This window comes from Malaclemys terrapin, chromosome 11 (genome assembly GCF_027887155.1).
Source record: "Malaclemys terrapin pileata isolate rMalTer1 chromosome 11, rMalTer1.hap1, whole genome shotgun sequence".
Classification (NCBI taxonomy): Eukaryota; Metazoa; Chordata; order Testudines; family Emydidae; genus Malaclemys; species Malaclemys terrapin.
The window spans coordinates 15698740-15720777 of NC_071515.1; the positions used below are offsets into that span (position 1 = coordinate 15698740).

The following is a 22038-nucleotide window of genomic DNA, read 5'->3' on the forward strand; positions in this document are numbered from 1 at the left end:
AGAGGAGAGGAAAGTGATCAGGAACAGTCAGCATGGATTCACGAAGGGGAAGTCGTGCCTGACTAACCTAATTGCCTTCTATGATGAGATAACTGGCTCTGTGGATGAGGGGAAAGCAGTGGATGTGTTATTTCTTGACTTTAGCAAAGCTTTTGATACTGTCTCCCACAGTATTCTTGCCACCAAGTTAAAGAAGTATGGGCTGGATGAATGGACTGTAAGGTGGATAGAAAGCTGGCTAGATCGTCGGGCTCAACGGGTAGTGATCAATGGCTCCATGTCTAGTTGGCAGCCGGTTTCAAGTGGAGTGCCCCAAGGGTCGGTCCTGGGGCCGGTTTTGTTTAATATCTTTATTAATGATCTGGAGGATGGTGTGGACTGCACTCTCAGCAAGTTTGCAGATGACACTAAACTAGGAGGCGTGGTAGATACACTAGAGGGTAGGGATCGGATACAGAGGGACCTAGACAAATTAGAGGATTGGGCAGAAAAAAACCTGATGAGGTTCAACAAGGACAAGTGCAGAGTCCTGCACTTAGGACGGAAGAATCCCATGCACTGCTACAGACTAGGGACCGAATGGCTAGGTAGCAGTTCTGCTGAAAAGGACCTAGGGGTCACAGTGGACGAGAAGCTGGATATGAGTCAACAGTGTGCTCTTGTTGCCAAGAAGGCTAACGGCATTTTGGGCTGTATAAGTAGGGGCATTGCCAGCAGATCGAGGAACGTGATCGTTCCCCTTTATTCGACATTGGTGAGGCCTCATCTGGAATACTGTGTCCAGTTTTGGTCCCCACACTACAAGAAGGATGTGGAAAAATTGGAAAGAGTCCAGCGGAGGGCAACAAAAATGATTAGGGGGCTGGAGCACATGACTTATGAGGAGAGGCTGAGAGAACTGGGATTGTTTAGTCTCCAGAAGAGAAGAATGAGGGGGGATTTGATAGCAGCCTTCAACTACCTGAAGGGGGGTTCCAAAGAGGATGGAGCTCGGCTGTTCTCAGTGGTGGCAGATGACAGAACAAGGAGCAATGGTCTCAAGTTGCAGTGGGGGAGGTCCAGGTTGGATATCAGGAAAAACTATTTCACTAGGAGGGTGGTGAAACACTGGAATGCGTTACCTAGGGAGGTGGTGGAGTCTCCTTCCTTGGAGGTTTTTAAGGCCCGGCTTGACAAAGCCCTGGCTGGGATGATTTAGCTGGGAATTGGTCCTGCTTTGAGCAGGGGGTTGGACTAGATGACCTCTTGAGGTCCCTTCCAACTCTGATATTCTATGATTCTATGATTCTATACTAATTGTAGCATGGTTGTGTTTTTCCACATCTGCATTGATCCCAACAGCTGTAGATACTTCAAGTCTTTTTTCCACAGTGTTTGCACCCTTCGTTACACAAAAGAGAAGAGGAAGCTGGAAAATAAATACAATCAATTTTGCTCACAGGACGTGGGAGAGGAGGGAAGGGGAAGATTCTGAAGCTCAATACCTGCTTCTTTTCTGGTCGGGACAGAAGAAACAGCCGTTCATCCTGTATCATTCAGCTGACAAAGAGAGAACGAACTGGGTTTTGTCCCCAGCAAAAACAAAGGAGGGGAGAAAAGGTGGTGGCGAGAGACAGGAGTGCTTTTGCTGTCTGAAGGCCTTTGGAACGACATGTAATTAAATGGGCCTGATTGTGTGTGGATTGGTGGCACCTGTGCCTGTGGGGTGTTTGGCAGCAGCAGCAAAATGGTAAGGCTGGTGTGTAATTACAGAGCACTTAGCATGCATTCAGCCCTGGTGTGTTCCTCTGCTAATTTCCACTTTCATTGTACAAGTGGCTATGGACACTGCAGAAGCTGCAGTTCAAGTACCTGCAGCTGGTGAGACAAATGAACGTGATGGCTATAAAGTTTGCTGAGGGCGGGAGCCCTGTTGAAGAAGAAAGTTAAGCTATTTCTCTCCGTGCTGCCTAAAGGATGAGATCTGAATGCCGGGTTACTTCTTTGTTTCCATTATCTAGACACTCATTAAACAGAGCCTTCGTTAGATCATCAGACTCCTTATTTGCAGCTAACATGTCTCCAGTAGTCAATGGGGTCCCCGGTCCCTTTCTAGTATCATCTTCTGTGTTTTTAACATTTCTAGGTGGAGGGAGGGATAGCTCAGTGGTTTGAGCATTGGCCTGCTAAACCCAGGGTTGTGAGCTCAATCCTTGAGGGGGCCATTTAGGGAACTGGGGTAAAAATCTACCTGGGGATTGGTCCTGCTTTGAGCAGGGGGTTGGACTAGATGACCTCCTGAGGTCCCTTCTAACCCTGATATTCTGATGGGCTCTGGGTTCTGTCTTACTGCTCTTTCCCCACTGCTGCCTTCTCTGTGATGTACAGAACTTTACATTTCAAACATTTGGTAAATTGTTTCAATCAAGAATGACAGCTTCCCACTGGGGCTCAGGCCATCAAACCTTCCCACAAAAAGCTGAGTCCTTATTTAAAAAGTCTTTACCCAAGTCAAGTCACGCCTCACTCCACAATACCCCATTTGTTTCAAATGGGGCTAGTCACAGATGAAGGTACTACTCCATGCATGTGAGAGTGGCAGAACCTGGCCCACGTGTAGTATTTGAGAATGAATTGGGTGTGATATGCTGGGGGGGTTCGGGAACACGGTGACAGAAGCAAAGTAGAGAAGGAAAGAAAGACTGCACATGGAAATTTCCAGCCATTACATTGTTAATTGCCAGAGGGAGGGAATGAGACAGAACCAGTTGCTGGCTGGATTTTTGCCACTGAAGACATGTAGGGTATATTTGGAAAGCGCTGCTCAGTTAACTACTATAATTCATCTCATTTCACCACTGAATGGGCGAACAGTCTGTTGCTCTGCGCGCGTTTTGACCTGAATTTAAAAAAGAAAAGAAAGAAAAAAGGAAAGGCATCACCATTCTGAAGAGTGCAAAAACTTCACACGATAAGAAGCCGGAAGGATTTTGTTCACCATAAAAGTTAATATCTGAAAGGAATACCAATGATAGGAACATAGCAGTCGCCGGACGGGATCAGACCTTAGTCCATCCAGTCCAGTGTCCTGTCTCTGACAGTGACCCACACTAAGTGCTTTGGAAGAAGGTGCACGAAACCTCACAGTAGGTCAATGTCGCATGATATGTCCCCAAGGTCTAATCCTAAACCCTAATAGTTAGAGATTGGCCTAAACCCTGAAGCGTGAGCATTAATAATTTGTTGGTATTAACTATAACAACTCTGGAGGTTTTTGTTGTCCATTCAAGTGTCCAATGCTTCTTTGACTCCTCCTAAGGCTGGGCACTGCATGTATACGTTAAGAGAGAGCACAGTTTGTTACCAAAATAAGCAAGAGCGAGAGGGACAAAAAGAACTTAGATTATAAACTCTATGGGGCAGAGCCAACCTTTTTATTGTGTGGGTGTGAACTGTGCCTACCACAACGGCCACTGCTCCTTGACTGGAGCCTGGAAACACTGCTGCACCAGAGACAACAAATATTGCATTAGCACAATAGGATCTTGGGCCATGACTGGAGCTCCTCAAAACAAATATACACATCGAGCAGGGATGGCATCCAGAAAGGAAACATTGGGTGAGAGGCAAAGAGAGAGTAATTTCATCAGAATGAGCTAAGAACTGTGACACTCAGATCTCAAGTTGAAAGTATTCCAGTTTAATGTTCACAATCATAATCCAAAATGTTTGAGAGCACGGTGGCATTTTGGGAGTATCCTCCTTTGAAGCAATATATTAGCTTGAGAAAGAACCCTGTGATGCGCTGGTAGCGGTCCGGGATTCGTATAATAAACCAAATTCAAAAACTAAGGACTGAACAGAATTCAGAAGTGGTTCCAGCACAACCCCCCATCAAAACTGCAGACTGGAAAAGATGACACTCTGCCAGGATTAAAACAAACACACAAACAAAAAGTAGCTGCATGCCCAGCATTTGTTGTCGGAGAATAACAGTGAATTCTTGTGTTTTAACTTTAAAGAGCTCCTGGCACACTCAACATATTCAGCTGCTCTGTACTATGGCAGGCAACTGCAATACATCAGGTTTGATTATTATAAAGGAGAAAGTCGCAAAGATTTTTATAGTCAACAGTAGGAAACAGACAAAAACTACATGACAGTTCCATGGGGCGGGGTGCAGCACTTGCACCTGAGTGTGGCTGGGGCTGTCTAAGGAGAACACAAAGAACCTTCAAGGAATTATTATAAAAAGACAGAATTAACCACCGCTGTGTAGGACCATATACTTTTTCTTCTGTCTCCTCCAGCATAGTAGGGTCTGGATCTACCAATCTACCAGCTAGTGAATATTAGCTGCAAACAGGGAAGGAATAGATAATGTTTTCCAACAAACATCTTGAGGGGGAAGGCTGACTGGGAATTGTTAGTATAGAGTTACTGTGTCTCCTTCGTAAGTTACAAAGATAAAAATGTCAGATCCTAGGAAATAAATGTAAATAACCAAATATGGGCTGGACAGATGGTCTCAGCAACCAGGACTGGGATTCCTCCTTTATCCTGGTGTGAGAAGACTTGGATTTCACGCTGGTGGCGCCTCTTCTATGGTGGATTGCTGGTATTTAATTTTCTGTAGTGGAAAAGACTCTTAGCGTCCACTTTCCCAGAGTATTTGATGGCTTCAGCAAAAAGCTTTGTCACCTGGAAATATAAAGCAGAGGAGACTGATCATTTTGCAGCCTTTTCCAGGGGGCCTGATTAATAAGACCAGTTCTACATCCTGATCCTGCCCACTTCTCCATGCCAGGTAACCCCAGGGCCTATCCTGAGCAACAGACAGCCAACCCTGCAAGCCTATAAAAGCTTTTGGATTCTTTAGGAGGAAGGCTTGATATAAATGCAAGATATTATTTTCTCCTTCATCCCAGACTTTATAGAGAAAATAGGGTTATTTCCTCCCTTTAGGGATTAAAACTCTACTATAAAAGAGCTGAACACAAGGGGGATCTTCTTTCTGGTTGGCAGTCAGTATTTTTCAGACAGGTAGAGAGTGCTCTGCTGCGTCCCATGCAGACTTGGCATCCTCATGTCTATGACGATGCAGCTTGGCATTGTGGTTGTTTTTTATTTGCTCAAATCATAGCACAGGTTTCTGCACTCCAATCCCTAGCTCCAGCCCACGTCTTTTGGGTCTGACCTTGCTCCCACTGAAGTCAACAGGAATTTGGTCACTGGGAGTAGGATGGGCCCTTAATGATTGTTAGAGATAATTGCAGAGACGGTCTATGTTCTGCTGGGAAGCAGAGTCCAGCTGTCTCCTATCAGAGGTAGGTTGGAATTAATAGATTTCAAACAGAAGGCCAGTGTCCCTACCTTTATCAATATCTGAAATGTAGTTCGCCAGGAACGCCAGACAGCTAACAGATGAAGCTTTGTTATCAATTAGGAAGCTGCCCCAGTAAGTATCAAATTCATTTGGACTGACATATTGCAATAGTACCGGATTTGCTTTGAGATTTTTAAAGAGGGGGCAACTTCTTGTTCAGAGCTTCAACAGCTATGATAGAAAGCTGCTACCAAGCATGTTTTACCGATGTTATAATGAGCCTGTACTGGAGAATTTGCTCTAAAGATGGAATTGAGACATCAGTGGCCCTAGGCAGTGACATAGGATCCAGCCTATGCATTTTTTTAAATCTTGTTCTGCAGCACACAGTAAAGAAAATGTATTCAGGCAACCACTTTCCTGCAATTTCAGGTACATCATCATTTGTCGAATATTAACAGGGGTCTGGAAATATTGGATCTGAAGCTCAAAATAGCCCCTGCACTTTCGACACCACCGTGACTAAGAGAAGAAAGACCGGCGAAGGAGATACCTGGAAGTTAGTGAGAAGAGCAATCCCGCTGTCAACAGCCGTCCTGCGGATCACATAATTATCATGGACAAACTTGGTGTTGCTGTTGGGGAGGTTAATCACCAGGTCTATGTTCCCATCTTTTATCAATCTGAAAAGACAATCCCGAAGACACTAAGGGATACTTTGCTTACTGAAAATCTTCATTGAATGTATGTGTGTTCAGCTGAATAGCACTGGCATTTTTAATTCACTTTAAAATGTAATTTTTATTGACTATTACATTCTGAGGAAGGATGGGCTAGAGGATAAGGCATTGCACGGGGACTCAGGAGCTCGGGTTCACTTGCTGGATTTGCCTGTGTGACCCTGACATGGGGCTAAATTCAGCCTTCATGTAACTAGGTGCAACTCCATTAAGGGCCTGATTCTGGGAACTGCTGAGCCCCTGCAGTGCCCCTTCACGTTTGCAGGAGGTGCTCAGCACCTCTAAAGGTTCAGATCCCAAATGTCCTCATTTAAAACTACGACATACAGTGCTGCATATGCTAGAAGTTAATCATATATTGGTGCCTTGGTGAGGTATGAACCTCAATGAGGCGCAAGGAGCCTAGGAAAGACTTGGAGTAAAATTGCTCCAATACTATAAGAAATGGGTGCTATTAATTACACACTTCTTGATTAAACAGAGGTAAATTTCCTTCTCATAACAATTACAGGCAGATTTGAATAAGTCTTTCCGCAGCAGAACGGTGACCCATAAAGCCCTGGAGTGAAACCCTGGCCCTGAAGAAGTCAATGTGAGTTCTGCCACTGACTTCAGTGGGGCCAAGATTCTCCCTCCCCTCTCCCTCCTCACCTCCCCCCCCCCCCCCCCGCCAACTTCACTTTTGCCGAAGACTCCCATAGTCTCCACAAACTGGGCTAAGCTCTTACCTCCTGATTGCGGGGAGGTTGGAAGTGTGGCTTTCCTGGGATGGCCAGGCCACGGGAGTTGTAGGTACGCTGTTGGCATTGAGCCAGTTGGAAGTTGCTTCTGTGGCGTAAAGCTGCATTGAGAGGGAAAATATATTATTGCCTACTTCATAACACAAATGCTTGTAATGTAACCATGCATTGTACTGTCTGGGTCTGATCAAATGAAATCAATAGAAAGACTCCTATAGATTTCAATGGGCATTGGATTAGGCCCCATTTTGTGAGAGACCCACCCGCAGAAGCATAACTTTCCCATTGTTTATGTTATCAATGATCTTATGACCGATGAGTGATAGTAAACAGCAGATAATATTGCCAAAAATACTTAGGAGTCTAAGTACCATTGACTTTCAACAGGACTTAGGTTCCTAAATCACTACTGTGAATGGTGCCATATAGAAAACAGATCAATACATCTAATATTTCCATCAATACCCTGCGGCTGCCTGCCAGTTCTCCTTAAGGGCTTTCTATTAAATACGGTATAATGTTTTACAGTCATGATGTTAATATTCTCTAGTGATGATGACCCAGAAAACAGGTTCTACATTGGACACATACTTGTCTAATTAAAAGTGAATTGAAAGACAATACAAGTTTGTACACCCTTAGATGCGCCTTTGTAATATATTAAAGGCCCCATACAGATTTTTCACCATAAAAGGTTTTTTTTTTCCTTCCCCTTTTTGTGTTTAAAAATATGACTTGCTTCTTTTTCTTGGAGAACTCTGCAAGCCTCTGGAGGACCTGCAATGTGACATCACCGCTGCAGGCTGAAAATGGAGCCGCAGTTCTTCCAGCCTTGAAAGTAAAAACCCCTGGCTCTAGCACATTAATCCTGTTTGTTCAATTTAATAATTGTACAGTGTTTTAGTTGTGGAACTCTCATTGACTTTAACAGGAGCAATTCAGCTAAAAGGCCTTACTGTGCTTTGAAAATGTAGGTGGTATGTCTCTCTTGTTTTTCTTTGTCCTCATCTCAACTCGGAGGATCTCAAGAAGTCATTCTGCTGCCCCTTGACCAGATTTCACATCAAAACCCAGCTTTAAAACCCAAAGCAACGTACCTTGAAACCTTCTTCATGCAGCTGCTCTGCTACACCAAGGAATTTGGGACGGAAGGAATGCTGAAAAGGAAATGCAAAAGAGAACATCAAAGCTATGATCTAGCAACAGGGCACTTTCCCCTTCACTGGACATCATGGGGCTTTTTCAGAATATGTTAAGAGGGAGATATATTTCTTTGTTTGGCCGTGTGTGTGTGTGTCCATTTTTTCCCTTCTCACTAGATGGCTTTCTGTGTCATTCTCCTTTATGAAGACACTTGAGGACATGTGCAGTGTTGTGACATTAGAAATTAATTGTTTGGTATGAGACTGAAGCCCAAATCCCACTATCAGCCAAGATACCTCGATATGCTAACACAATACACCCCCGAGAGTGTTTAACTGCAATTATTAAATGGCCCTGCAAAATAAATGTCGGGCCAACCGGACTTTTATAACATACTTTACAAGTCTCCTCCTATGGTTTTAGCTACCATTCTTTTTAAGGCTGCTCTATAACACTTGGTTTCAAAGCCAGCTACCACAGTGCCTGGTCTCAAACCCGGGAGAACTATCCATTATATGACAATATCCAGGGAAGTCTCTGTTTGTGTGCACACTTTTCACATACACACACCACCAGCCTGCCTAAGGGATTTAGGCACCCACTTCCATTAGAAACTAAGGACGTTGGGTGTCCAGATCCCCTTGGCACCTTTGAACATCTCTCTCATAATGCACTTGCAAACGCAGCAACCATAGAGAAGAAATGAAGGCGTAACATCTTTTATACATGTGCATTTGACTTTACGTTCATCAGGCATTTTAGGGCAACATGGAAATAACATTCTAGTAAGAACATATGCTGCCTCTGTACTTTGGGAGTTTAAGTAGTGCAGAGATCAAAAGCAATGTGTGACCTTTTCACTGTAAAGTCATCCTGAATCTCAGCTGTAACGTGACTCTGACCAGTAAAGAAGCAGGATTATGCAAAACACTTTCCACACTGGAACTGCTGATGCTCTAACCCTCGCAGAGGTCATGAAGGGCAGAGTAAGAATATTTTCTAAGAAAGAAAGTGAGTCAACAAGTCCTTTGAGCTCTACAGACCCTGGCAAGAACCTCATCATAAAGTCATTTCTGCTCTGTTCACTAACTGGAGAATACAAATATACAACGTGACATGATTGGCAGCTTCCCAGCCAGAGAACTGCTCTGCCTTCTGGTCAGAGGTGTTAGCTTTCACAACAATCTTATAAACTTCTATCAAACCTGTACTGAACACTTGTGACACATAAAACAGCCTCTCCACAAAAAGAAATTACATCTGTCAGCTTGCATCTGAGCAGCCCCAGATATAAAAGCTGTCTGAAAGTACCTGTGTAAGAAACCATGAGTATCTAACGAACAAGCAGATTTAGTTACTGGAAGATATTTATTGCAGGAGGGGGACGCTTATTTCTTTTCTTTAAAGGAAAAGTTTTATATCCTGTAATATCCATCTTGCACTGCTGGGACATCTGGCTAGTGGTAAAGGGCCAGATCTTCAACTGGTGTAAATCAGGGACTTCAAAAGAGTTACCTCAATTTACACCAACAGCTGGCTCAGTATGCAACTACATAATCTTGATTCTGATGCTTTGATCGTGAGCTTTGCCCTTAAGTCCAATGTGCGGCAGACAGCATTTTTTGCTCCTAAAGATCTAGGATGGTAGCTATGATATAGGGTTACACTGAAACTACAGGCTCAGAGAGTTGGGATTTAAAAATAAAACACTCCTTTAGTGTTCTCAGCATTTCATGGCTATCAGCACAGATGTAAGACAGATGCAGTCCATCCTATAGGCATCACTGAATAGCCCAATCAGGAAGGAAAATGAAAAGAGCTTTTCAACTATTCTTGTATCAAATATTTAATGGCAAATATAGGATTCTAGCCACCCCCATGTTCCACAAGATTCTCCATTATTAAAAAATGGAGTAGATCCTCAGCTGCTATGAACGGGAATAGCTCCATTGAACTTCAGTGGAGCTCCACTGATTTAGACCAGCTGAAGGTCTGACCCGTAAAGTTTTGTGGAACACCAGATTACACTGTGTTCTACAACACAAATGATTATGATCTGTAACCTGACTCGGCTGACAACCCATCCTGCATTTTGTTGCAATTAAAATGAGAAGTAATGCCGCTTTGCTAGTTTTAAGGTGGCTACTCCATTAGCAGCCCTTCGGAATGGACATTGTCTACTGGCCTCTCTAAAAGGGCTGCCAGCACTAGAAAGAGATACTAGGACCAAGCAATTGTAATTTCTCAAAGATGCTGTGTGTCATTAATTACAAAGCTTTGGTTCCATTGATAATGTTTGATCAAGAACTTAGCTGAGTATTTGAGCCTTTAGTGGGAACAATATATGCCAGAAGGATACAACTTTGAGGACCATTAAAGATATCCCTTTTAATTCTGGTTTTGTTTCTCCAGTCTATGAGGGATGTACTCTCCTCGTCTCTGGATAGTTAATACAAATGAGACAAAGCCGCATTAGAGTGGAGAAACTCAATATGCTAAGCAAGGGTCCCCTAGTCCCATTCAGGGAAGCTAACTTTGCCACCATTTTGGCTTCTTTTTTCTACCTTATATTCTGACGGCTCTGCAGGACCTAAAAGTCCAGCCTGGAAAGCAAATGAAGCAGTTAATCACTGAGCACTGAAATGTCCAAAAGGGAATGTTTATGTGCAACTCAGCTGGCCTAACATTCCCTGCAGATCAAATGTACCACCTGTGTAATAGTGTAATGAACCGGTGATTGTCCCAGTGCCCTCTCTGGGATGGAATCAGCTGCTCAACTGAGTGCATCACAACAGCTAAGAGAGATCATCCTGTAGGTGAAGAGCCAGGGGCCCATGTTTTGGGAACTCTACCCTGCTATGAAGTTCTGAATGATCATGGTGTGTATCACAGAGAAGTCCTTGGTGGCTACACATACTATTCAGTTTGTTTCTGAATCTGTATTTTCTACGTGAGCATACGCTGCCACCGTGTCAGTTTGAGTTATCTGTTCTAATGTATGTGAATGAAATAAGAATAGCATTTCCTATTGTTATAAACCACCTCCACCCTCTCATGGCTCATTATTTACAGAGACGGGGGTTCCTTTTCTCCTGCCTGTTCATAATGGGGTCTGCTCATGCCACTATACTTCATATATATATATATATATATATATATATATATCATTGTTTCAAACACACATCACTGTGCAGTTTAGTTATCTAAGAAGCACGCTGTTCCGAAGCACTGGGAGAAGGCTGTATTCCCCTGATTTGTTGTTTTCTTTTCCAACTGCACAGTACTCATAGAAAAGAACAGCACTTTGTGTGCTCTTTAAAGTTTGTTTGGGTTTTTTTTTTTTTCTTTTTTTGAAAGACCTTTGTCCCAAGCACCATTTGGCTCAGATTAACAGGTGCTGGTGCAGACGCCACATTAATCCTTTATATAACTCAAATCACTGCCCGCTCTCTATTTCCCCTGGAGCACTGGCACCAGGCACACAGGCTCAAATTGTACACATCAGTGCTTTCTGGAGCTGGTGTTTCAAAATGTTAGCCCTACAATGATTAGCTGTGAAGATACCAACTGCAGGGCATGCTCTCCATGGGCAGAGCCCAGTGTCTGACATTAAACTATCTCTGGATGTCAAGCTAGCACTTTAATGCATGTTTGTAGTAATTAGCAGCTGTGGTTTAAATCCATTTATCATTCCGATGAGTCTAAGAAGGAGGTTGGGCTCGATGCTGCGTTCTCACTAGTGCCGTTGATTTACATGTTGCTTTGTTATCAGTCATCTCCTAGGCACCCTCTGCTGGCAGACGAAGAGACTTTCCCCTACAACCCTTTCAAACTCCCCAAGGACTCACTTCTACCATTGAACCCTGGGGCCCAATTCACTTTTACTGGGAGAGTGTCTGTAATAATCACCTACTGGCTGGAGAACCAGTGCTGTTTTAATTATTTTTTTATTGACTTTGTGCAACTATGTAGGATGCAAGCTTATTACAAGCACAGCAGGGGTATGGCACAGGTCCATCAATTGTTTTTATGGGACCCTAGAATTTTCCAGTCTCGGATGATGTGATTGATCATCGGTGGGACATATAAGACCTTGAGGAGATTTATGAGCATATTTGACTTCAGTATCTCCTGCAGATGGTAATTACCCCAGTGTAGAGAAACTGTACTTGGGTGTTGTTTTTTTCCTGGCTACCTTCTTTTATCCTGAGATACATATTCTCATTACAGATCCAGAACTGTAAATGGACCAGAGCAAATATCTCCTTAGCTCCCTCTGCAAAAGCCCTTGCACTGAAGGATTTCCCCAATGACATCATTTAAACTTGCTGCCACTTCCAGTGACTTTGGGGAAATGCTGACAGTAAGGGGTGCATCCATAGATTCAGGGCCCAAACTGGAAAAGAGCCATTAAACCCAGAAAAGATTAATTTGAGATTCCACGAGGGGGCCCTACAGGCAGAGAGCGCTGTGGTCTACCGTGGGTTCTGGGGATATAGTCTATAGGATGGTTTGGGTTAAGAAATAAGTAGAAGTTAGGTTTGGGGCTTAAGTTAGCCTACGTGTAGAGGAGTGTGGGAAAGTGATAAGTTGGAAACAGAGTGTTATGGGAAAGTAAGAGTTAGCAAGGATATAACCCAGGGTTATGTTACCTTTATGTTTTGGTTATAGCTGGTCTGAGCAAGGTTTTAAGGAATGTTTTTGAGAACTGTGAATGTTTTATTAGAATGCTATCTATACTAATAGTATGGGAAGGACAGTGGTGCAGACGTTAATTTAAATAATGTGTAACGTCAAGAGCCAATAAGAAGGTGGCGGACATCTAATTGTGGTAAAGGGCTGTTTAATGTTAAGTAGCATTATAATGGAGAATAAAATGAGTAGTTTTGCTAAATTGCAAGAGAGCTCCAATTAACATCTAAAGGTACCGTTAGGTTCCAGGGTGATACGGCTTACTTTACTCTGTTGTCAGTGGACTGATCACCCATTGATACATCACTTCATCTTTGCCTATGACTATAACAGTAGCATTTGTGTAAATAGTAACTGCATGCCTGTTTGCTTAACTGATCATTTTGCTTTTGCATGAAGTTTGGTTGTATCATTCCAAGTGTCACCTAGTGGTCCTCTACTAAATAAATCTTCTGTAACGAACCTAGAGGCTTGAACCTGAAAACTAAGTTGGGTTTTACTGCACCTTTATCTTTTAACAGCGTAGTATTAATTGGGAGTATTTCAACATCAAGGTTACAGGGAGCACAAAGGAGCAAGACTGGGAGTATCACAGCACTGCTTTGAATTGATCCCACTCCTGTTTCACAGCTTCCCCCTGTAGGTGCCCGGTGCTGCATGCTTCCAGCTGGCTGACAGAGTGCTGGCTGCAGACCCCAGCAGGCAGGAGAGGAAGTAGCCATGCATACTGATCTCCGACCCTACCAGCTAATTGGTGCCACCCTTTCACTCCCATTGGGCAGCCAAGAGAGCAGCCCTCAGCCTGAGAAGATTCCTGCCTCTCACATATACTGAACTGTAATGTACTTTGCAAAAATAACACATCTTTCGTCCTAGGAGACTCTGCTACAGCTGTCTGGCCATGCAATCTTGGTGGAGACGGAGGGACAGAGACGGCCATTTTCTGTACAGATTATTAAGTGTGCAGGTTAGCAGAGTTCCACTTGATGGGCTTGCAGGATGCCTGCCTGATGGGCTTCTACAGCAGTGTGGCCAGGGCCAGCTCTACTATTTTTGCCGCCCCAAGCAAAAAAAAAAAAAAAAAAAAAGCCACCCGGACTGTGCCGCCCCAAGAATGGATGGAATGGAATGCCGCCCCTTAGCATGTGCCGCCCCAGGCATGTGCTTCCTCCGCTGGTGCCTGGAGCCAGCCCTGAGTGTGGCTGTGATCTGACAGAAAGCTCAGGATCAGAGAGAAATGCCTGAGGGTCATGAGCACTTTGTGGGGATAGGGGGCAGATTCTGATTTCTTGTTGGGGGTGGATCTTTGGTTGGATATGATCTGGGCTTCATCTACCACAGTGAGGCAACTCAGACCCATCTCTGCCCCAGTCTCCCAGTGCAGGGGTCCATGGTCTCAACTCTGCCCACAGAAATACCCCCCTACAGCTCCCATGAAAGCCAATGGACGCTACGTGTGCATAGGTGAGGGAGAAATCGGGCCCACTGTGTGGAATCCAGTAAAAATCCTCCTCTAGCATGAGAGTACACAGTTTTACTGCTCATTCCCGCTAAATACTCACACACCACTGTCTGTTGTGGCTGCAGAAAGACCCTCATGCAGAGAGCTTCCATTTAAAGCCAGTGAATGGAAAGTGAAGTGCCAGTTACCCTGTCTCCGTATCGTCTGCCCTTTTTTGCTCTGATTTGCAAACTCTTGGTGCTCACCTGGATTCCAACCAGAATGCCCTTCTGCGGAAACTTAAATCCTGTAGAGAGCATTGCCTTCAGGAAGGCAGAATGGATGCTCTCCCCGAAGCAAGCAACCTGGGAGGGAAGAACAAGGCAGAAGAGTGAGAAAAAACAACAACTAAAAAACCACTTTGCAATATTTTGTTTAAAGCGTGCTCGTTTCCCATTTCTGTAACACCCGGCTTGACTTCTCTTGCGCCAACAGAGTAAAAAGCAGATCAGCACAGATGAATCTTACGTTTTTAATTAAGCAATAATGAAGGACTAAACAATGCTTTACTCTCAAGCAGCACACCATGGAGCAACATAAATGGATTCTGCCCTGAGTTATTTGGACACCAAAACACAGCGTCTGGTTCACAGTATGTGAGCTTGTAACAAAATGTTTAATATGACTTAATGCTTAAATAACAGTGAATATTAGACATGCAACTGTGCGCTTGTGCATGAATGCAAAGTTTGCAGCAGGAAACAGAAGTTCTTCGAGATATGTGGTCCCTATCTGTATTCCACACATGGGTGTACATGCGTGCCTGAGTCCAGAAATTCTAATAAGCCGTCAGCAGTGTGCACTGGCCCACATATCCACAGTAGGTCTCCTCATGCTCCCGACCAAGGACATAAGAGGCAGCGAGGGTTGACGCCTCTCCAGTTCCTCTTCTTACCGCGGATTCAACAGGATCCATAGCAGAGTGGAAAAGGGCAGGTGGTGGACCACAGATAGAGACCACACGTCTCAAAGAACCTCCTTTTCCAGGTAAGCAACCTCCATTTCGTCTTTGAGAGCTGGTCCCTATGTGTATTCCACATGTGGATGACTGACAAGCAGTGCTCAGACTGGAGGGGGGTATGAGGAAGCCGGCAGCACAGATGATTGCCTTACTGCAGTTCCCACTGCTGCATCCGCAGCAGAGGCCTGAATTAGCGTGAATGTCTTGCCACCGTGTAGCTGCTCTGCATAAGTCTAGTATTGGAATGTCCTGTGGGGATGTTGGAGAGGCAGCTTGTGCCCTCATGGAGTGTGCTGTGACTCCATCAGAAAGAGGCATGCCTGCTCACCTGTAGCACTCCAAGATGCACCCAGGAATCCACTGAGAGATTCTCTGAGAGGATATGGTTTGAGCTCATGATCTTTCTGATATGGCAAGAAAAAGTCTGGGTAATTTTCTGATAGGTTTGGTCCTTTGCAGACAGAACATAAGGGACATCCTTCTGACGTCGAGGGAATGAAGTCTTGTCTCTTTGGCAGAAGCACGGAGTTTCAGGAAAGGGACAGGTAAGTGGATACTTTGGTTGACGTGGAATTCAGAAGTAACCTTGGGAAGGAACTTAGGTTGGAGTCAAAGGGATACCTTTTCCCTGTGAAAAACAGTATAAGGAGGGTCTGCCATGAGGGCTCCCAGCTCACTCACCCTCCCGGATGAAGTGATAGCAACTAAAAATGCAACTTTCATGGACAGGTGGTACATGGAGCATGTCGTTAAGGGATTGGACGGTGGTCTGGTGAGTGTTGACAGTACAAGACTGAGGTCCTATTGAGCTATAGGTTTGATCACTGGCTGGTACCGATGATGAGTTCAGAACCATGTTCCTAGATGGAACCAGAGGATGATAGGCCTTGTGTTTTGGAGCTGGGGTCACCATTGGAACCAGTGGATCTTTCTTCTTGCACACTTTACCCTCCAGCCTGGGGGCTTTCAGTGGTACCGGTCCTTTAGGACCTGTGAGTGAGGGCTCACCCATCCTTGATGGGCTTGAGGAGGGATTGCATCTCTTGTGGACAGTCCTGAATAGGGACCTGTCCTTGTGATGATGAGAGTGCACCCTACTCTCATCAGAAGTCCTGAAGGAAGTGTCATTTTGAGCTTAGGAGCTGCCGACTCCACTCCTAAGCAAGAGCTTAGATGGGCACTGCTCATCTATTGGGGCCGACATACAGGGGGTCTCCCTGGCCCAGATCGGAGTGGGGCCTCACAGCCTTCTCCATAAGATGCTTCCTTGGACAAAGCTCACAAGCTTCGAGTGTTCTTGGTGGAAATGAGCGACAAATACGGCATTTTGCACAGATATGTGTCTCACCCAAGCACTAGAGGCAGTGTTGGTGATCGCGGCTCATGGAGTCCCCAGTAGAAGGAAAAACAGTAACTATACTATAAAGCTCCAACTATACTAATACAAGATCTGTGATGAATAAAACTATTTACAAACCTATTTACAAGTTCTATCAAGAGAGAAAGCTGGAGACATCTGTGAACACAGGGATTCTGACTCAGGCCGCGCAGTGTTAAAAAGCATCTGGAGAAGCATTGGCCTGCACTGTCTCTTATGCTCTTGGACCGGGAGCATGAGGAGATCTACTGCACATGTGCGGGCCAACGGATGCTACTTTTTAGAATTTCCAGAGTCAGGCGTATGGCATGCACGTGTGCCCACATATGGACGACACATAGAGACCAACTCTCAAAGACGAATGAACAGTTGCTTGTCACATGGCTCTAAGGATTTATTTATGGAAAGAGTTCCGAGAATTTAAATAAATAGATAATATCTTGCTCTTATATAGCGCTTTTCATCGGTAGAGCTCAAAGTGCTTTACAAAGGAAGTCAGTATCATTAAGTAACATGGTGTTCCAATGAAAGCTCAAAGAGTCCATTTAGTGTAGATGGTAATTTTAGGTTGTACCAAAAAAAGCACAGATAATAAACAGACAGCTTGGGAAATAAATGCTACTGAAACTCCTGGATGATGGATCAATGATAGCCTTTAAAAAGTCAGCATTTGGTAATAGCTATCACACGGTTACTTCCTTTTCCAAGAGGAAGTCTGGTTTCTCAGATGCCGCTGTTTGGGTAGCCGTTAGACTCTTCGGTAACATAGTGACTCCTGTATAGCTCTTTGTCCTGTATGCAGTATTTTAGATTGCTAACAGGCACTATTTTCTAGGGCTGGTCAAACATTTTCAAAATATGTAATTTTGTTGAGAATTTTCATCACAATTTTGAATCTTGACATAAAAGGGTCTATTGATATTTCTGAGAGTTCTCACAAACATTTTATCTCTTTCTTTTAAATCATTTCTACGGGTGGTTGGAAAAGTGGGAATCATGCAAAAGACCTTCATTGAAATGTTGAGTTCAGAGAAAAAAAACGGGGATGAAAACTTTGTCTCACTTTTTGACCAACTCTATCATTGTCCTTTCCAGTGAAACACATCACTGTGTGGCTGGTCACCTAAAGATTCATCATGAAGGTATGGAGAAGGCAGAGTAGAACACCAGCCAGGCCCGTCGAGAGAAATTTGGAGCCCTGGTACATTTTGTTCACTGGGGCCTCACCCCACAGGCTGACAGTGTCTTTTTGCTTATATTTAACTTATAATTCAGCCTTGTATTCATACAATTTATTTGTTTCTGGAGATACTGGTACTTTATTCACACAGATGTTACAAACATTTTGGGGGGGGCTTGAGTTTGGAGCCTGGAGTGCCATCTTACCCCCACTCTTGTTAATCCTGGTACCAGACTCCAAAATCAAAAGCGCCAATACCAATGACACTTTTGCTAATGATTGGGAACTGCTACTTAAGGCAAAATACGGTCTGTGCCTTCATTAGGACACTTGGTGGATTGAAGCCCAACACACGTCCTGTGTGTGTTAAAATGTCTTTGTAGCATAACTGAGCATTTTACCAGTAGAAAGTTATTTTCCTTACTTCATATGTAAGAAAGACCTTCATAACGATCATGTTTCATGGCATTTATGAATATGGATCTTTCCAACTCGTAAAAATTTATAATCTCTCCTTTCTGACTAAAATATTCTCTACCTCCATCTAAAGCACAAGAAAAGTAATTCTCACTCCTTGGCTACATTTCTGTTCTTTTCTCCCCTTCCCTCCCCACCCCCATGGAGTCAATTCCCTTCTGGAAGTAGGAAGGACACATGGGGGGGGGGGTTGTCCATTAATTACAATGAAAGCAAATCAGCTGCTGAATGGATTTCACACGCAATATGAAGAGCAGGCTAAAACTGTACCAGAGAGAAGCAGGAAACATGAGGTTATTTCAACCCTACATGTAGGCCTGATTCTTATTTATAATAAGATTCCTTTACATGACTCTGACAGTGGGCTGTGTTCCTGTTATTGCCTATGCCAGCACATGATCGCTGGAATGGGTTTCAGAAATTCATCAGAAAGTTGTAGTGTGTCCATAGCAAGGTTGGAAAAGACAGCCAAACCCCAACAGTCATACCTGGAGTTAATACTTCAGCTGCTACACTTTATTCACACTTGCTCTCTCTCTCTCATTTTGCTCCCTGGCACACATCTCGCTGGTTACCAGGCAACCATAAAAATATCACCACACATATTTGTTGCTAGTAAGTAACCTGTACATTCTGAGACCAAATACTCATGACCTGGAGTCTGCTGTTGCCATTCTGACGTGCATTGATTGGGATTCTGAAGGCTGTATATACGTGTCTGTCAGGAATTAGGCGATTCATAAAATGTACTGACACACTGAGAACTTTCCAGAACCTGACAGCTCTCTTTGAGAAACACATTTCATGCTCTCATTGAATCCCTTGCTGACTGATGGAATTGAGGCACAGGTGAAGAGGGACATCCAGTGGCCAAATAAATTTCATTCTTCAAGGGAATGCCTTTGTGGGTTTTTTCTAGAGACAAGGCAGGTATCTGTGTGTTGGGGGAGGGAAAGACGTTCCAATTTTAATTTTTTTTAAAGACTTTGGTTCTTTTCAATTCAGCATACAGATTCCATCCGGATACTTGCACTTTTAAGATCATTAACAGTATCTGTTAAAGAAAGCTTAGTAAAAAATGTGAACGGTACCTCCCCAGTGGAAGCCATCTCACATCGGAGAATAGGGTCAGCATCTCTCAGTCGGGGCCAGGAGAACATTGGAGCCTGGCAAAAGGAAGGAAAAGAATATAAGGGAGAGGGAGTATTAAATGAATTAGAATTCAGGTGTATGGATTACGGAAGTGAGAGATATACAGGTCCAGGTTACGTACAAAGTGCATAAGTGTAAGAGAAACATTGGTCTAGGTTGACGACCAGAATGAATACTAGGCAAATGAATTTCAAGTATTCCTAGAGCCTCGGTCAGGGAATGGGATAAATGTTCATGGATTTGACCAGCAAAATGCCCCTGTGAGTAACCCGAGGCAGGATTTCTAATAAGTTGTGGTACACTGTGATTTTTAAGAGGCTATTTAACAGACAGGCTGTTGAATGTCTGATTCCTGAAAGAGACAGATACGCTGCTGTCTGAGACACACTAAGTGGCACTGGTCAGATATTTTTGCGACGGGGCATTCTTCTGTCAGGAAATACCGTTTCATTCAAATAAAGACTTTCTGTGGGATTGTGTCAATTTAGACTAAACTTTCCATGGAAAGCTGCTGTGGTTCCTGCCAGCTCACTCAGCCACCTCCCTGGCTCCGAGCTCCGAGCTCCTCACCACCCAATTGGGCTCTTCTGGGCTTCCAGCTTCCCTGGCTTCACAGCAGCTTGCCTGGGTGTCCCACCTGAGCAGCCAGTTCCAGACGTTGGGCAGTCCAAAGAACCACCTGTCCAGAGAGTTGGGCAGCCCAAGCAGCTGGCTTCCTGGCAGGCCGCACTCTGGACTGCTCAGCTCCCCTGCCAGCTAGCGTCCTGGGCTGCTAAATCCTTGTTGCTCTTATAGCCTTGCTGACTCCACAGTGAAACACAGCACAAATATATGCCAGTCACCCAAATCAAGAAGCTATGGCTCTGAATACATCAGGGAGCAGATCTATTGAGAAAGAAGGTAACATTTTTGCAGTCTTTTTTTCAGAGCTTTTAAGAGCAGTTTAAGAAGCAAAATCCCATTTTCATGCAAATGTTCCTAGAAATAAAAACGTGGCAGAGGCATACGGAAAATACAGGTGTGTATAAGGAGTAATGTGTCTCTATGGAATATTTTTCAAAGTTCAAAATGTTTCAATCTATTAGCAAGTCTTTAAATTTAACAATACCAAACAAACACAGCACATCAGCAATGCAAGAGCTTCCCAGTGAAATCTCCAGGAACAAATCTGGGAGAGCTCCTGAAAGAGATGTAACCCTGGAGAGTTTCATTAACAACACTGGGATAAACTATTAAAACCCCAAATCATTAATTTCAGAAAACTTGACCACAGATATAAAACAAAATTTGAAGCTTCTTCATGGTATGGCAGTTTGGTGGCTACTTGCCTAATCGAAGTCAGCCATCGACCTCCGTTATATTCTAGTAGGATAGCGCAGTTTGTTTTGGACATTAGATTAGTAGAAGGAAGTTGCATTCACTCCCTGTATATCTAAGCATATACAAGATATGCTCTTAATAAATGTAAAGTCTTGCTAACAGTTCTGAAAATTCTGAACTTTGAAAAATATTCTATTTAGACACATTTCTACTTATACATCCAGCAGATTATCTGCACTTCTCTTCCACATTACACTAGAATTTTATTTCTGTGTGTGCTGAAAATGTCTAGAGTACCTATCATTTATGTATGTGTACAGGCGTAGACTTAAGTAGGGTGAAATCTTGGCCCCATTTAAGTCAAGGAGTTTTTTGCCATTGACTTCAATGGGGCCAGGATTTCACCCATAGTATATTAGTCATATTTTCAAATGGAGACGCCCCCCCCCCCCTTTTTTTTTTCAAATAGACAAAACTCCATTCCTAAATCCTTGGGCATGAAATTTTGGGACACTGAGAACGCAGATTTGTGCACACTCATCAGACAGCACTAGCAAGAGGTTTAAATGTGGGCGATACAATTTTGGATATTCACATTTAGAGCCCAGGTTAAAGCTAATTTGAAAGATGGCTCATGACAGTCAAACCTCACAAATGTCTACGAGACCATTGTGTCAATGAATAACATTTTCTTTCCTTCTTCTCATACTGTATAATTCCCACCCACCGCCATTGCTGTAATAAAAGATTGAAAAGATCTATTGCATTCCCATTTCCGTTCCTGGGCAGGATTGTTCCCTATTAATTTAAAGGTAGTGAAGGGTTGGACTCTTAACGTCAACCCTATTAACAGGAGCCCCCCCCCCCTGCCCCCCAGTGGAATTTCTCTGCTTCTTCCTTAATCCCATTGTTTTTTTTAAAGCCATACCTTAATGCCGACATATTCAGAAGGGATAATGGGCCGTTCCAGTGTAGGCAGGGATGATTCATCGATCTTTTCTCCAATCATCACCTTTGTGGCCACATCAATGAAGTCCACGCCAATAGTCTTGGACACAAAGGGGAAGGAGCGTGAAGCCCGCAGGTTGCACTCTATCACCTGAGGAGGTAAAGAGTAGATACTTCAGTGCCACAGATTTGTTAAGCAAAGAGATAAAGCCCCTTCTTGGAATACTAATTCACAAGCGTAAGCATGCTCTGGAGGTTTCTGGAAGCTAGTCCCCAGTGTTGCTGGGGTAGCATTCACAGTAGCTGGTGAGAAATCTCTCCAGATTCCCATCTAAGAGGCACACGCGGACATGGGAATTGTGGTTAAAGATTCTGAGGGTTGGGAGCACACTTGATATGTCTTAAAGGAGCCTGATTTTCAGAAGGCGGGTACTCGGCACCGTCCAGTTGGACACCCAAGAATGGAGGCACCCAAAATCATCAGTCACCTTTGAAAATTTG

At 43.8% G+C, this 22038-nt stretch overlaps 1 protein-coding gene across 1 annotated transcript in view; it reads right to left on the reverse strand.

Moving 5' to 3' along the window:
• Window positions 1–3658: 3658 nt before the first annotated feature.
• CPS1 (carbamoyl-phosphate synthase 1) overlaps window positions 3659–22038 on the reverse strand; it is a 122122-nt gene continuing 103742 nt past the window's right edge. The window contains exons 32-38 of the mRNA XM_054044193.1: window positions 21518–21688; window positions 19209–19283; window positions 14328–14426; window positions 7883–7942; window positions 6774–6886; window positions 5859–5988; window positions 3659–4680 (exon numbers count right to left, since the gene is read on the reverse strand). Coding sequence (XP_053900168.1) covers window positions 4582–4680; window positions 5859–5988; window positions 6774–6886; window positions 7883–7942; window positions 14328–14426; window positions 19209–19283; window positions 21518–21688 — 747 coding nt within the window. The 3' untranslated portion in view covers window positions 3659–4581. The remainder of the gene's footprint in view (window positions 4681–5858; window positions 5989–6773; window positions 6887–7882; window positions 7943–14327; window positions 14427–19208; window positions 19284–21517; window positions 21689–22038) is intronic.